General features: G+C 38.0%; 1 protein-coding gene across 1 annotated transcript; it reads right to left on the reverse strand.

The window, feature by feature from the left end:
- LOC122978839 (CD209 antigen-like protein E) lies at positions 1-2407 on the reverse strand. The gene is made up of 4 exons (XM_044345869.1): positions 2227-2407; positions 810-952; positions 535-635; positions 1-279 (listed from the first exon to the last, which is right to left on the reverse strand). Exons 1-4 carry the CDS (start codon positions 2351-2353, stop codon positions 132-134), a joined length of 519 nt encoding a protein of 172 aa, XP_044201804.1. The 5' UTR covers positions 2354-2407; the 3' UTR covers positions 1-131.
- Positions 2408-14753: the final 12346 nt, after the last annotated feature.

Consider the following 14753-nt stretch of genomic DNA (forward strand, 5'->3'; position numbering starts at 1 on the left):
GCCTGCAGCTTAGCAATGATCATGTTTCAGTGCTGTCTTTAGCTGAAAGTGGTAAATGAATTTTATCTTCATGTCTTAAACATACAGTAGTTATATATAGTAGTAGATGCCATGGTGGTGTGTAAGCTGAGTTAGAGAAACATTTTCTTTTCACACATCCAGAAGTTTCTTTGTCCACATATTGAATCATTCCAGCCGTTTTCCTCATTGAAGAACCTTGTTTCTACACAGTCTTCATTTTGTCCTTCATAATCGTTTGGCTCCCCAGAGTGCCAGAAGCTGAAAACAAACCCAAAGGAAATGAGCTTTTAATAAAGAACACAAACCATCAAACATTTAATGAACAGCAACACACAGAATGTGGCCAAGTTAAACTTAAAACGATGACAAATCAAAAATATTTCCCTAAAAACTGTTGACAATGTAGTCAGCTTATAAAAATCTAAAGTCTACTCAGCTGCTATTGTGATTTGAAAGAGGCTTTAGTTTCACTACAAAGATTGATTTAGTTTGAATGAATATTAATGTGTGAACCTTGTTGTCAGTGGAGTCCCATCCACCCATTTCCACGTCCCCTCTCTCTCGCTGTCAGCCAGTCCAATCCATATCCTCTTTTGGTATCGATTTATGAATTCCTTGTTTTTAAAGAGAAACATACAATAATCAATAAATATTTAACCAATTTCCGTCATCCTGTACCTTGATGAACTTGCATTCAATCAGTATTTCACTCTTTCTGTGTCTGTGATAAACACTGATTCATCCATTAGTACACACACACACACACACACACACACACAGACACAGACCTGTTCTTCTTCGCTGTTGACAACCACTAGGTCCGCCCCTCTTTGCAGACAGTCAGTTCTACTCTCATTCCAGGTTTTCATGTTCGAAGAAATATAATAGAAACTACCGTTGAAATACTTCCATCCTTGTTGGGAGTAGTGAACTGTGAGCAAAAAAACCAAAACAAATCCTTAATACGCCAGTAACGAGAATTAACAAATATATTTCCACTGAGGTATCAAAACTGCATCATATTATTCAGAAATATGCAAACAGGGATAATAAAGAAATCTATGCAAGAACAGAAAGATGATATATTACAGGCTTGAAGTCAAAGTGTCATAAATGTTTTATACAGTAGTAGAAATCTACAGAGTCATAACAAGAAACGATAAGTTCTTAACTTTTCAAGTCTGTCCTAAAACAATAGTCAGGTGTCAGAATGAACATTGAAACATGTTTTTCTTGCTGTAATCATTCCTCCTGTTCATATTGGCAATTAAGAGATCTCTTCATAATGCACTTTCAATGTAAGTGATGGGGACAACATCCACAGTCCTCCTTCCATGAGGATCTTTATTTAAAAATGTATGATATGAGGCTGCAGCTGCACAAATTAGTCAAATCAAGTCAAAATCTTTCAAATTTACCGTTTTTTCAGTGCCAAGTTCCCTCTTTTTGTTAAGATCTGCTTCATTTGACTAATTCAGGTGACTGAAGCATCATATTATCTTCAGATAAACTTTTAAATACATCTTTGCTCAAACAAGGACTGTGGATTTTGTCCCTATCACTTACACTGTAAACACGTTTGGAGGGGATCTTCTAATAGTCAGTATGAACAGGAGGAATGATTACAGCGAGCAAAACCTGCTTCAATGTTCATTTGGGTTCCTGGCTGTTGTTTTAAGAGAGACTTGAAAAACTGTGAACCTGTCCTTTAACATCTAACTTTGACAAATATGTAACACCCTAAATAAACAATGATTACATGATCAGTTAATAACAGATTTGAAGATAATCAATCAGTTCAAATGTACATTATTGTCACTTGTTTATCAGCTATATCCCAATAGACAACAGTCCATCATTACTAATGACATTGGTTTATTTTTTTAACATTAACAGTCAATATTAGGATTTTTACCATATAAATAATACAAATAGTTGTCAATCATTCAAAATAAGATTCACACCACTTTCACACTAGATGATGATGAGTCAAATGATTTTTTTATCAATCAAATCAGATTTTTTCCCTTTACATCACACAACACATAATACTGACATTGTTTCCAGAGCACGAGTAGTCAGCTAGGACAACATCACATAACATGGCTGCATATCAATCGTCTCTGCCGCTTATGTTGTCATGTGTGACAAATGGACTGCAAAACTTTTTGTGATTGCTTAGTGCAGTTTAATTTTCACACTTACCAAAGTCAGTCAGCTTCTTCTTCAGCTCATCTCTCTCCTCAGTGAGGGTTTTAAAGCTGGCCTCAAAGTCCAGTGTCTTGTTATCTGAGAGCAGAAAGAGTAATATGAGGCTGTCATGCAACATCATCAAAGCATGTCCACAAATAAAGAGATGATGTAAACTGTTGATAAAAGCAAGAGTCTAAATATCTCAATAATCAGCAAAGAAAGCCAAGAAAAAGACAGATTGGATAATAAAGTGGCTGTATCCTGTATATAATTTACTAACTATCAAAGTGTTGTTACTCTAACCCAATGGTGTGATTGCTGAAAACAATCACACATTGTTCTTCTCACTCTTTATTCTTATTCTGTCTTCTGTACATTTTTTTGCCGCGTTTCAACTGCTGCATACTTTGTGCTATAAAAACCATTTGTCAATCTGTCAACTGTCAATCTGTGCAACTCATTCAGCAGATGTGTGCTTGTATTTTTCTGAAATGTAACATGTTTCAGTGATTTTATATAACTTTTTAAAACATTAAAGTTTATAATGGCAGTCTATGGGACGAACCATCCAACTGAGTTGGAACCTTGGTCACTTTGACACTCAACTGCTCGGAAGAAATACATTGTCATCATCAAAATGGAGATTTTTTCCTCTCATTTTTGTGAATGTCTGTTGGCTCAGTGGTTTAGAGTACTGTTCTCATGATCAGTTACCACTTAGATGACAAGGTTGTGTGTTCTATACCTGCTCACTGCCATGCTCCTCATAATATTGCTCTCATGTACAAAGTTGCGTCACATCTTTATCCTGTACCAGAATTCAATTCCACTCTAGCGCACCTTAACATTATTACCTAAAATGTGGATTGATATGCTTGTTAAAGACATCTTTTCCTGTACTATATAGCATGTGTGAGTAGTTCAGTGGTCCAATTTCATGGCATTTCTGAACTCCTTTTAGATCCAAAGGTTGTGAGTTCGAGCCCTGCTTAGGGCAGAACTCAGTAGAGATGAAGGAGTCCAGGTGATGTCAATCTGCTTGCTGAGTTGAACTGCTTTTTTGTCAATTTCATGCAATTGACAGGCTAAATATCAGAATCTGGCCTGATATTACTGTGTGACATGTTAGCTCAGTGCATAGCATGTCTTTCTTACAAACATGAGGGTGTAGGTTCAATTCTAGCCTAACTTTTTAAAACATTAAAATTTATAATGGCAGTCTATGGGACGAACCATCCAACTGAGTTGGAACCTTGGTCACTTTGACGCCATTCAAACTGTAAAATGTTCACAAAACTTTGAACTTTCAAAGTTATCAGATTGTTCAGTGATATCTTTTGTAGTTTTTCAGCAATTTAAACCCAAAGTCAGGGGTTTTTCAGACTTTTTCAGGTCTCACCAGTGTGTCATGTGATCAGGCACAGAGAAGAGCACAGATCATTTTAGATCGGAAATGTTTTTCTAAACTGCTGTCACTCCCACAATTTTAACTCCTCAAGCACATATCTTGCTTCAGTATGTTGCCACAAGCCTCCTCTCTCTCAAAATGTAAATACATTTCACATAGGACTTACAGTTTTTGAGATCTGAACCTTAATTGATAGAGAGTCACTGTCATGTTCTCACTGACTGCAATACAGTCTGCAGGATGTGTGTCTCCTCTCACTCCGGTTTCTTAAACTTACAGGTTCTCTCTTCCTTCATTCATTCTCATGTTAAACTAGTCTTGCTTTCACTAATGATGTACAAATCTCTGGGCTTCAAGCTCTTGTTTGAGAGAAATACATTTTCCTCATCAAAATGGAGATTTTTTCCCCTCATTTTTGTGAGTGACTGTTGGCTCAGTGGTTTAGAGTACTGTTCTCATGATCAGCTACCACTTAGATGACAAGGTTGTGTGTTCTATACCTGCTCACTGCCATGCTCCTCATAATATTGCTCTCATGTACAAAGTTGCGTCACATCTTTATCCTGTACCAGAATTCAATTCCTGTCTAGCTTACCATACACAGCATGTCTGAGTAGTCCAGTGGTTTAAGATCATGTCATCATGTAAGGTTGTGAGTTCGAGTCCTGCTTAGGGCAGAACTCAGTAGCGATGAAGGAGTCCAGGTGATGTCAATCTGTTTAATGAGCTGAGCTGAACTGCTTTTTTGGCAATTTCATGCAATTGACAAACTAAACACCAAAATCTGACCTGACATTACTGTGTGACATATTAGCTCATTTCATGGCATGTCTGTCTTACAAACATGAGGGTGTAGGTTCAATTCCAACTGTTGCTGATTTTAATCTTGGTAGATTTTTCAATACTCTTCAGCTTCCAGTTATGCAATCTAAATTTGCTTTCAGCAATCACACGCAATTTCTACAGAAACTGCATTTTCTAGTTTTTATTGTTCTGCCCCATTTTGCTGATATGATTGTTGTTGTTTTATGATCCTTTCCAGATGATTAACTAATCAGCAGTCAAATAAAATAACCAGGTCAAAAGCCCACAGGGGTTTTGGTCAGGGGGTTCGGGGGTCCACTCTCAAGAAAATTTGATGTTATTTGACTTAAAACTTTTCACATAATTTGGGACTGTTATCATTACAATATTCAGTAAAAAAACGCACTGTGTGCCATAAAAATATTAATCACAAAACATTGGTAAAACAGGCTTATAGTGAATGTATTTGAACTGTGATTTTCTCATCCTCCCATAATCAGACTGTAGCCACTAGCCAGCTGTAGGGACGGCTGTGGTTAGAATTTTATCTTTATCTTATCCACAAACAATTTATTTGTCCCGTTTTGCACAGATCACAGAGAAGCATTAGATTGCATGAATACCATCTCACCACTTTTTATTTCCTTGTTGGAATAAAACGCACATCAATTATGACCAAACTGATAAAGATTTATACCGTCTGTTAATATCTGACTTTTGTCCCAGATTCTTTGTTCTAAAGTTCAGAGCTGCTGTTCTGTGATCAGATTTCCTTAAAGAACAGGTTAAGGTTAGGGGACAATCATAGTTGCGTTGTTTTTAATAAACAGTCTTGACTTGCGGTTGGAAAAAGGAAACAAACAGCAGTCTTGAACTGGATACCAGACTCAGAGATGGCGCCCGCTGCATTCAATCAAATGAGAATCGATCGCCTGGCGTAATACTCCCCCAATAATACACTCAGTAGTTATTGGCTATTACCTGCAGAAGAAGTATATATTTCCATCGGGACCCCCGTCCCATGCCACCCTGCCAAAACCTCTTCCTATCCCATTGCCACCCCACGTAAAATTTTCTAAATCTGCCACTGCGGATGTAAAATGGTGGAATTATTGCAACTCTGTGTAATATTAGCCATGCCATATATTTTGAAAAATGTAATGTGTAATATTATTGTCATGTTCTTTGTAAAATGCTCACCTTATATACTTATATACCTTAATACTTTGAAAAAAGTGAAGACTGTGATAATTAGTCTTGTGACCCAGATGTAGTTATCATAGCTGTGAGTACTCATTTTGCTGAGCGAACCTGAAGAAGCTACAGGCGAAATGCGTTGTTTGCTCCTAGTAAAGTCATTGTGCGATGGAAAGTTGTAACTTTATATAAACATTATCTGAACTGCGCAACTTCTCTGGGTCATAATTACCACGGTCGCTAGTTGGCTTCTGTCACTCTAATGTAACTATAGGTTGTTTATGGGGACTGACATCACGACCTGTTGTGTTGTTTTTCTTGGGAGGACAGGCTCCATATTTGTAGTGCCAATATGAAGCTATGGCCAGCAGCTGGTTAGCTTGGCACTGGAAACAGGGAAGTAGCTGACCTGGCTATATCCAAAGGTAACTAAATTTACTTTAGAGTCACTGGCTTCAGCTACATATTTACCATACAGACATGAAGGCAGTATCAGTAACCTCATCTAACTCTTGGCAAGAAAATAAGTGTATTTTTCAAAATGTTGAAATGAAAATCTTTGAATTTTCACTCACCAATGTGATTTTGTAATTCATCTCTCTCTTTGGTGAGGTTGTTATTAACGGCCTGTAAGTGGTCGTTCTCGTTCTCTAACTGGCTTGTCTTTTGCGTCAGGTTGTGATTGAGACTTTTCACGTCACTGTAACTGCTCTGCAGCTCGTCTCGCTCGCTGGTCAGTTGATTTCTTTCCATGATCCAGTTGCTTTTGTCATGACTGGCTGCCATAGCAAGGGATTAACATAGATTTATTGTGGATTTATCACTCACATCATATATGTAATGTAATGCATCATAGTTGTCTAGGTGAATTTAGAAAACTTACATAGGACCAGCAGGACAATGACTGCAGTGAGGAGAAGACACAGCAGCCCCAGAAACACTGCAGCAGCCCTGAGAAGGTTTCTCTCTCTTGAACTTTCATTGACTGGAGTGACTGTGGAAACAAATGACCTGTGCTGATTTGAGTGAATTTGAGCCCAACTGTAATTTAGGATTTGCAGTTAAAGGATAGACTCACAATTTACAGGTGCCCAAATGAACATTGAAGCAGGTTTTTCTTGCTGTAATTGTTCCTCCTGTTCATACTGACCATTAGAGGATCTCTTCCAAATGTATCTAAAATGTCAGTGATGGGGGGCAAAATCCACAGTCCTTTCTTGAGTAAAAAGTATTTAAAAGTTATATAATAAGATAATATGAGGCTTCAGTTTTCTGACTTAATCGAATAAAGTTGATATCGTCCACAGTTACAGTGTGGCTGTGCCATCAGTGTATGAATGTGTGTGAATGGTTAGCTTCCTCTGATGGGCAGGTTGGGACCTTGCATGGTAGCCCCTGTACCCATTCAGTGTATGAATGTGTGTGAATGGGTGAATGTGATTCGTAGTGTAAAAATCGCTTTGAGTGGTCGGAAGACTAGAGAGGCGCTATACAAGTACAGTCCATTTACCATTTACCATTTGTTTTTAGAAAAAAATTCCCTCTTTGTGTCTCGACAGACAGTGTTTTCCTGTTAAGCTGCAGTGGAAGAATTGTAACAACAAGACTTGATTGACTTGATTAATGAAACCTCATATTATCTTCAAATAAACTTAAAGAAAACTGCACAGAATAAGGAGAATAATAGCCAGCATGAACAAGGAATGATTACAGCAAGAAAAACGTGCAAATGTTCAATTGGTTACCTGACTATTATTTTAAGACCAGCTTGAAAAACTGTGAACCTATCCTTTAATAAGTAGTTATATTATGGAGTTCTGCTTTATTAAAAATGAATCATTAGTGTACTTTTATGCATGTTTAAAAATGTCATGGCCCTGTGGCCAGACTGTGGTTTTTATATCCACTTTTTAGTTGTAACTCATAATTGAAAAGCAAAATGCATTAACATAAAATGTAATGGTACAAATACTGTTAACAAATAGTTAATCTTACAGTTATGTTATCCAATGTACAGTATGTATGACATATGAGACAGACAGATAGACAGATTGATACTTTGCCGTTGGTCCTTAGTAGCGTCGTCCTGTAATTTCGGTGGCGCCGGACTGCCCTCTGTCCGGTAGTTTTCATAAATCATCACATTGTCTGTATTATCACAGAAGTCTGTGTTTCTGTCCTTCTTCTCCCTTGTCTGAAATCTAACTTTTCTGTTGAGGTCAGACATCACTGCACAGTCTCACTACACTACAGAAAATGTTTGGCTGCCAGATGTACTCTGTTCTGCTTGGACCTATCCCACAAGAACACCAACTGTATTTTAGCATTTATATAAATATACTGTAGCTTTTAGAAATAAGGAAGTAACTTGAGATTAAATTTGAGTAAAGGGAAGAAAACAGAGGAAATCAATGAGCCATAAAGTAGGACCATTAATCAACCTGGATTGACTGCAGTGAGTAAAACTGGGAGGAGGTGACAATTCAAAGCACAAAGCCAGCATGCTGTCTCATCATCAACCAGTTTCTTTTCTTTTTATACTACAAACAAAACGCCTATTTATCCACTTTTTACTTTATCTCTAACTAGTTGAATCGAGCGCTGTCTAACACGTCAATCCAAAATCTCCCATAGGTGTTCAACGGGGTCGATATCTGGTGACTGCAAAGGCCATAACATATGATTCACATCATTTTCATACATATCAAACCATTCAGTGACCCCTTGTGTCCTGTGAATTGGGGCATTGTCATCTTGAATGAGACCACTCCCATTAGGATAGAAATGTTTCATCAAAGAATGAAGGTGATCACTCACAACAACTTCCCTCTAAGGGGACAAGTGGACCCAAACCATGCTAGCAAAATGCCCCCCACAGTGTAACAGGGCCACCAGATCCCCTCACTTTAGGGGTCAAACATTCAGAGCTGTACCAGTTTTTCCTTTGTCACCCGTCTGTATGGGCACCTGAGTATTGTTTAAAGACAGATATTGAAGAATGTTAACCTGTATTGACAGTAACTTGTAGTAGTGTGGACATTTCAACTTACTTGCAGAAGGTTATCCATCAGCAGCAGCAAGGTTTAATAAAAAAACTGATGAAAACTAACAGTGAAAATCATTTTTATTTAATCTCTTAAAGACTTACTGCCCCAATGCTAATGGCATCAGACTTCTGTGGTCACTTCTCACAGTTCCTGGCAGGATATGACTGATAGTTTATCAATGTAGAGCAGGCTTTTGATATTAAAATGTACCAGCCCAAGGTGCTTCAAGTGTAACATAATCTTTGGAGATAGCAATAGCTACAACAGACAAGAGAGGACACAATGGATATTTATATGAGACACCGTCAGGTCTACTACTATCGGCACATACTCAGTATTATGGATAATGGTGTTTAAGATGACTGGGCCAGGACTGATGTATTTGATTTCCCTCTGAGCAACAAACACAAGTTCTGCCTTCTACCTTCAGGCGCTGGAGATGAGAGGAAACATTTCTGCAGAGGTGCTTCAGTGTTTCTGGGTCTGCTGTGTCTTCTCCTCCTGACTGGACGTGTAGTTCTGGTTTTCCTGTGTGAGTACTTAATTCACATGCTGCTCAAGGGCTGGAGGTGATGATGGTTAACAATGTTTATTCATTTATTGTTTATGCACCAAACACAGTCACCAAGGGAAACTCTGAGAGGAAAATGGAGTGTTACCCTGTTACACAACAGTTACAACAACGTGACCAGAGAAAGAAATGACGTACAGATCAGTTACAGCAATCTGATGAAAGAACTGGATCAGCTACAGACCAGATACAACAATCTGGCTGAAGAACAAGACCGGCTCCAGAAAAGGTTTGAGAACGTGACCAAAGAGACAAATGAAATGTGGGGTGGATTAAATTATTATCATTCCACAATATGACAAAGAGCCTCAATGTGAAATGCAAAGAAATGTGATTTGCACCCACACATCGTTTCTTAACAGTCTGTTTACAGATGTGCAGACATGACAGGAAGTTAGTGGTTTTTGGTGGTTATGGTGTATGTCCCACCACCCTGAAGATCACCTTTGTGAAGGCTGGAGAGCAGCAGCCAAGAACCACAGGAGCCATGAAGCCGGCAGGTATCCTGGCAACTGTGCAGGATTGACAGCTTTCTGTGGGCCTCATGAACCAGCTGAAGGTCATCGATTGCCGGAAGCAGGGCTGCAAGCCTTGAGTGCACTGGGCATTACTGGAATGGAGAGGAGGAGAGCCATCAGGAACAGCGCAGAGGCAGAGGAAAGAGCCTCGAGGTGGCTCTGGATTAGGAGGGGAGAACCACCTGAACACAAGCCGAGGCCTGATCAACCTCAACTGAGTCGCCTTGGTAAGGGTGTCTGATAGTTGAAAGACCCGAAAGACCTGATGAGCCCAGGTTACTGATTACTGATGATGTGTTCATGTGTACTGTCAGAGGAAACATAAAAGGAAAATCTGTACAAAAATGACTGTAACTTTGGAGGATACCCACATGATTTGATTAACTCAGACTACTGAAGCCTCATAGTAACCTCAGTTAATCTTTGGATGAACAAGGATTTTGTACATTGGAAACATGCTAGGAAGGTATCTTTAAATGGCCAGTATGAACAGGAGGAAAGATTACGGTAAGTACAAACTTTCACTGTACATATGGGCACCTGAATATTGTTTTAAGACATATATTAAAAAATGTGAATCTCTATGGACAGTAACTTGTAGTACTGTGGATGTCTTAACTTAAGAAGGTTATCCATCAGCAGCAGCAAGATTTCATAAAAAAGTGATAATATTAGTTATTTCTGTATTAATAACACCGAGGTTCATTTGTGATTTTCAAAAGCAAGTTTGATGAAAGCAACTGTTTCATATGCAAAAACTCCAGTGTTCACTGATGTTATGTTTTATGTATTAAAAACTATTAAATTATTGGCATAGTATTATTATTATTTTTTAATAACATCCCAACATGTGAATTCATATAAAATAATTGTTATTGTACTGAGTGTGTATAAATATTAACGCTTCATTAATTCATAATTTTTGGTAACAATGGATTAAATTACTCAGTGTAGTTTGAAAGAAGTTACTTTTAGTAAAGTACCTGTAGAGAATTATCACTGAACTCTGCGGTTCAACTCAGCTCCATCTCTGTTTAGCCTCTCATTTCACTTTGTTTTAGTTGTCTTTACTCTACTTGCTCAGCACTAAAGGCGGACAGAGAAAGTTATCAACTATGATGAAAACAGTAACACACTTTGCAGATAAACACCCAGATTTGATTTTTCTAAAAGGAGAGTGAATTTTGGACTAATATTCATATTGTTGGGCTGTGGCTACAAGTTTGGCTATCAGCAATAATTAATTATTATCAAAGATAATTGTTAATTATTAAAATCAATAAAATTATTAATAAGAATTAATAATAACGGGGCACCGCCCTGGACTCAGGGAAAATGATAGCCAATTCAGTCTCAAAGTGTACTAATCTATGAATTTGGGACTTTGATTAATAATTAATTTAATAACTATAAACAAAATCACCATATCAATAGCTAGTTAAGGTTGAAGGATTTGGAGTTCTTTACAGAGCAGGGGTTGGCAAAACTCATTATTGTGCAACATTAAAACAGACAACAGGTATATCCAAAAGCATTTATTTAACAAAAGGGTAAAAGCAACACACAATACTAATCTAGCTAAATGTACCTGTATACAAGTGTGAGTGTGTGTGTGTGTGTGTAGGGAAGACAATAGCAAGATGGCTGCAGTCACCTGGTGACTGAGCACATGGCATGCGGACAATTTGGCTGATAAAGGGAACTACAGAGATAAAAGGCCAGACCATGTGATGTCTTGAACCACATGTGCTGCCTGAACCAAAGTTCGCCAAACTAGGTTTTAACCTCTTAACTGTGTGGTTCTCTATTCAAGGGCAATTGGTGTATGCTAAAGGTGCCAGGTTAAAATGAAGTTAGTTGCATGCAAGGCCTAGTTACTGGACATAACACGTGTTAAGCATGCTAACATTAACCTAGCGGTGTGGCTATGCAGTAACCTGACTATAGGCAACAAGGACATCACAACAACAGTTCAATGTATAACTTTAACCAAATCAATACACGTACAGTACATTGTTTGAGTTAAACATTCTTGCTTAGCCGTACTATGCTTCACTGTGTTGCTAGGCTATGCCCAGTTGTTACCAGTCCATGAAGGAAGAGATGCTTTGTGGCGTTCTGCTTTGTAGCCGGTGAATCCGTGGGTGAGTCAGACTGAGAAGGCTTTGGCTCTGAAGCTGAAATATGCAGGTGTTGCTGGGGAGACAGCACTCCAGTCGTGCAGAGGGCCCAGGTCACTCCTTTGTGTAGAGTTAGCGGCAAGCTGTACTCCTGTACATGTTAAACTGGCCAGCAGACTTGTGTGTTAGCTGCTGGCACAAGGAAACTTAGTTTCTGAGTCTTAGGCAGGCTCTTGCGTCTTCTGCCGTAAAGAAGACTGTGTGTGTCTGCTTTGAGCAGGCCACACAAGAGAGTAGAGAGCTGCTCCAGCAGCTGCTGGAGGTGTGAAAGACCAAGCAGCTGCTCCTGCAGCTGAAGGAGAAAGAGAGCAACGGAATCTCTAGTTTTGATAACCTGGATCCATGGGTGGAGCTTCACACTTTGGGTGTGAACCCCCAGGGCTCAGGTTTCTTGGAGTCTTGAAACATGTGGTAAACTGTGGTCCACATGTAGTCCCAATAATAAGACATACAAAAACATGGCTCTAATATAATGTTAATGTTCTTTGTGTCTGCTGGGTGTGTGTAGGCAATTGTTTGCTAACATGTTAGTGGTTGAATAATCAATACAAGCAATGAGCAACTGCATAAACTATATCTGGTTATCAGGCACAAGCCACAGTATCTCAATGACCTGCTCATTCAATATGAACCAATCAGAACTATGTGGTCCTCTGACTCAGGCCTTCTAGTTGTTCTGAGAGTTAAAACGAAACGTGGTGAAGCAGCTTTAGGTTTCCATGGTCCCAGCTGCTGGAATACCTTACCAGATGTGATTAGATGTGCTCCAACAGTGTTTAAAATCAGACTAAACTTTCCTGTTTGCCTGTGCATACGATTAGTTTGATTGTGTTTGAAGCATGTGATTGTTCTACTTGGCTGCTTGGCTTGTGTGTTTTGTTGATGATCAAAACCTGTGTTAATATAGATTTGGGCACCTGACTGTTGTTTTAAGACTGACTTGAAAAATTGTCAACCCGTCCTTTAACCAGGAAAACCTCACTGAGATTAAAAATCTCTTTTTCATATCATTATCTCTTTTTCATTATCTATAGTAGATTATAAGTGACAGTGTCATTGTCAGTAATTTATATGTGGCACAACAAGGCCTCCTTACTAAACGACTAACTAACTAAATGACTACATTGTTTGTCAGTGAAACGTTCTGTATCAAGAGTCATATTAACAACAACAAATGAAACAAGTAAATAGACAGAAAAGTGGGACCAAAAACACAACCCCAAGAGGAAGACTTGAAGATAGTTATTTTTTAGAATCCTTTTCTGCAGGTAAATTTGTACATGGCTTGGAGGACTAAACATATGCTACACAATATAGGCCTTCTTCACAAAAGACATTTTTGACACATCACAATATTTGAAGCACAAGTGTAAATACATGAATTAACGATGGTTGAATTCCATTTTTAGCTGCTTCACTGTCACACTGTCATAGCTTACTGGGTCAAAATGTCTGACCTATTGTGGTAATGCAGGCAAGAGTAGCAGAATGAGCTTTCCTCATCAAAGCGTAATTTCTCTTTTCCTCTCTTGCCGTGTTCTGAAGCTTTGCAGAAGTCATTGTGAGGCACTCTTCCCTTTTTTATACATTTCAGGAAGACTGAACCTGTTTCCCCAAACGGAAATCTGTGAGGGAAATTATTGTATGAAAATGTATAAATGCGTGTGTGAACTTGTGAAAGGTAAAATGCTTAGCAATAGTCACAGAAATCATGTTTGTGGGTCTGAACAGTATGTTCCTGTGTGAAAGAAAAACAAAGAACATGTTTATTCTGAAACACATCCTGCCATGTCTGCACAGCACTAGAGTGAGTATTATTCAAACCTGTAACTCCTCATTATGAAGCATTCATAACTGACGTATAAACAATTAATGAAAACACTGTATAACATAGTTGTAATCATGTATCATCAGCAGTTTTAAATACATTTATAGACAGTAAGGATTTTGACCACACACTCCTGAAAAGTAATCTGTAGTTAACATTTTCTCAACATTAATAAAGCATACATAGCGCACACAGCACTTTAGTTCCCCTTCTCAGGGAAATAAATAGCTAACATCTGTGTTAACAAAGTATTTATTAGTTCATGATTCAAGTTAACTGAGTTATCAGGATAACTTGGAGTCGTCCTTTGAACAAATCCTTTTTTTTTTTTTTTTACATGAGTCCATGTTTCAGTTTTGCTGGTGTTTTACTCAACAAAGTTATCCAGATGACTCAGTAAACCTGCTTCTTTTAAAAGACCTTTAAATATACAGTTTGGTATATTTGGTATTGATGGTGTGTCTTCCTCCTTACACTCAGTATGTACTGTAAACAGTGTGGTTTTCTGTTTTATCTCCAATATCTATGACACATTTGTGGTTTTCAATCTGTAATTAGAGAACTTTCAGGTTGAGTCATTTTTGGGGTTATGATCTGTTTTGTTGGATTCTGTTATAATCTGCATGTATTTCATCTCTATAAGAAGTGTTTTGGTGGCATTTGTCAATATCAATCAAGATCCTTTTTAACATATCAATAACTGATGGTGATCACTCAGAAGTCTGAGGACACTCAGGTTAGAAGATGCTGTTGTTTAAAACACATGTAGGAAAAACATTTATTCATATAAAGAGGAATACAAGGGTAAAACGATCAGAGGCTGTAATGTTAACAGAAATTAGTACATTTGACAAGCTTTGGAAATAATAATATTGCATATAATATAATAAGTATAATAAATATTATATTATATATTATATATATATATTATTTAATAAGTATAATAAGTACGACATAAAAGGAGTGAACACAACAATGTTTAGACA

Source organism: Thunnus albacares, chromosome 3, assembly GCF_914725855.1.
Source record: "Thunnus albacares chromosome 3, fThuAlb1.1, whole genome shotgun sequence".
Classification (NCBI taxonomy): Eukaryota; Metazoa; Chordata; class Actinopteri; order Scombriformes; family Scombridae; genus Thunnus; species Thunnus albacares.

What these genes read in the sequence shown, in the direction of transcription:
- LOC122978839 (XM_044345869.1), bottom strand. Translation starts at nt 2,353, where the DNA reads ATGATGTTGCATGACAGCCTCATATTACTCTTTCTGCTCTCAGATAAC. An exon ending in TCAACAGCGAAGAAGAACAG is followed by an intron (nt 636 to 809) that starts GTCTGTGTCTGT and finishes TTTAAAAACAAG; the next exon opens with GAATTCATAAATCGATACCA. An exon ending in GGGACTCCACTGACAACAAG is followed by an intron (nt 280 to 534) that starts GTTCACACATTA and finishes GTTTGTTTTCAG; the next exon opens with CTTCTGGCACTCTGGGGAGC.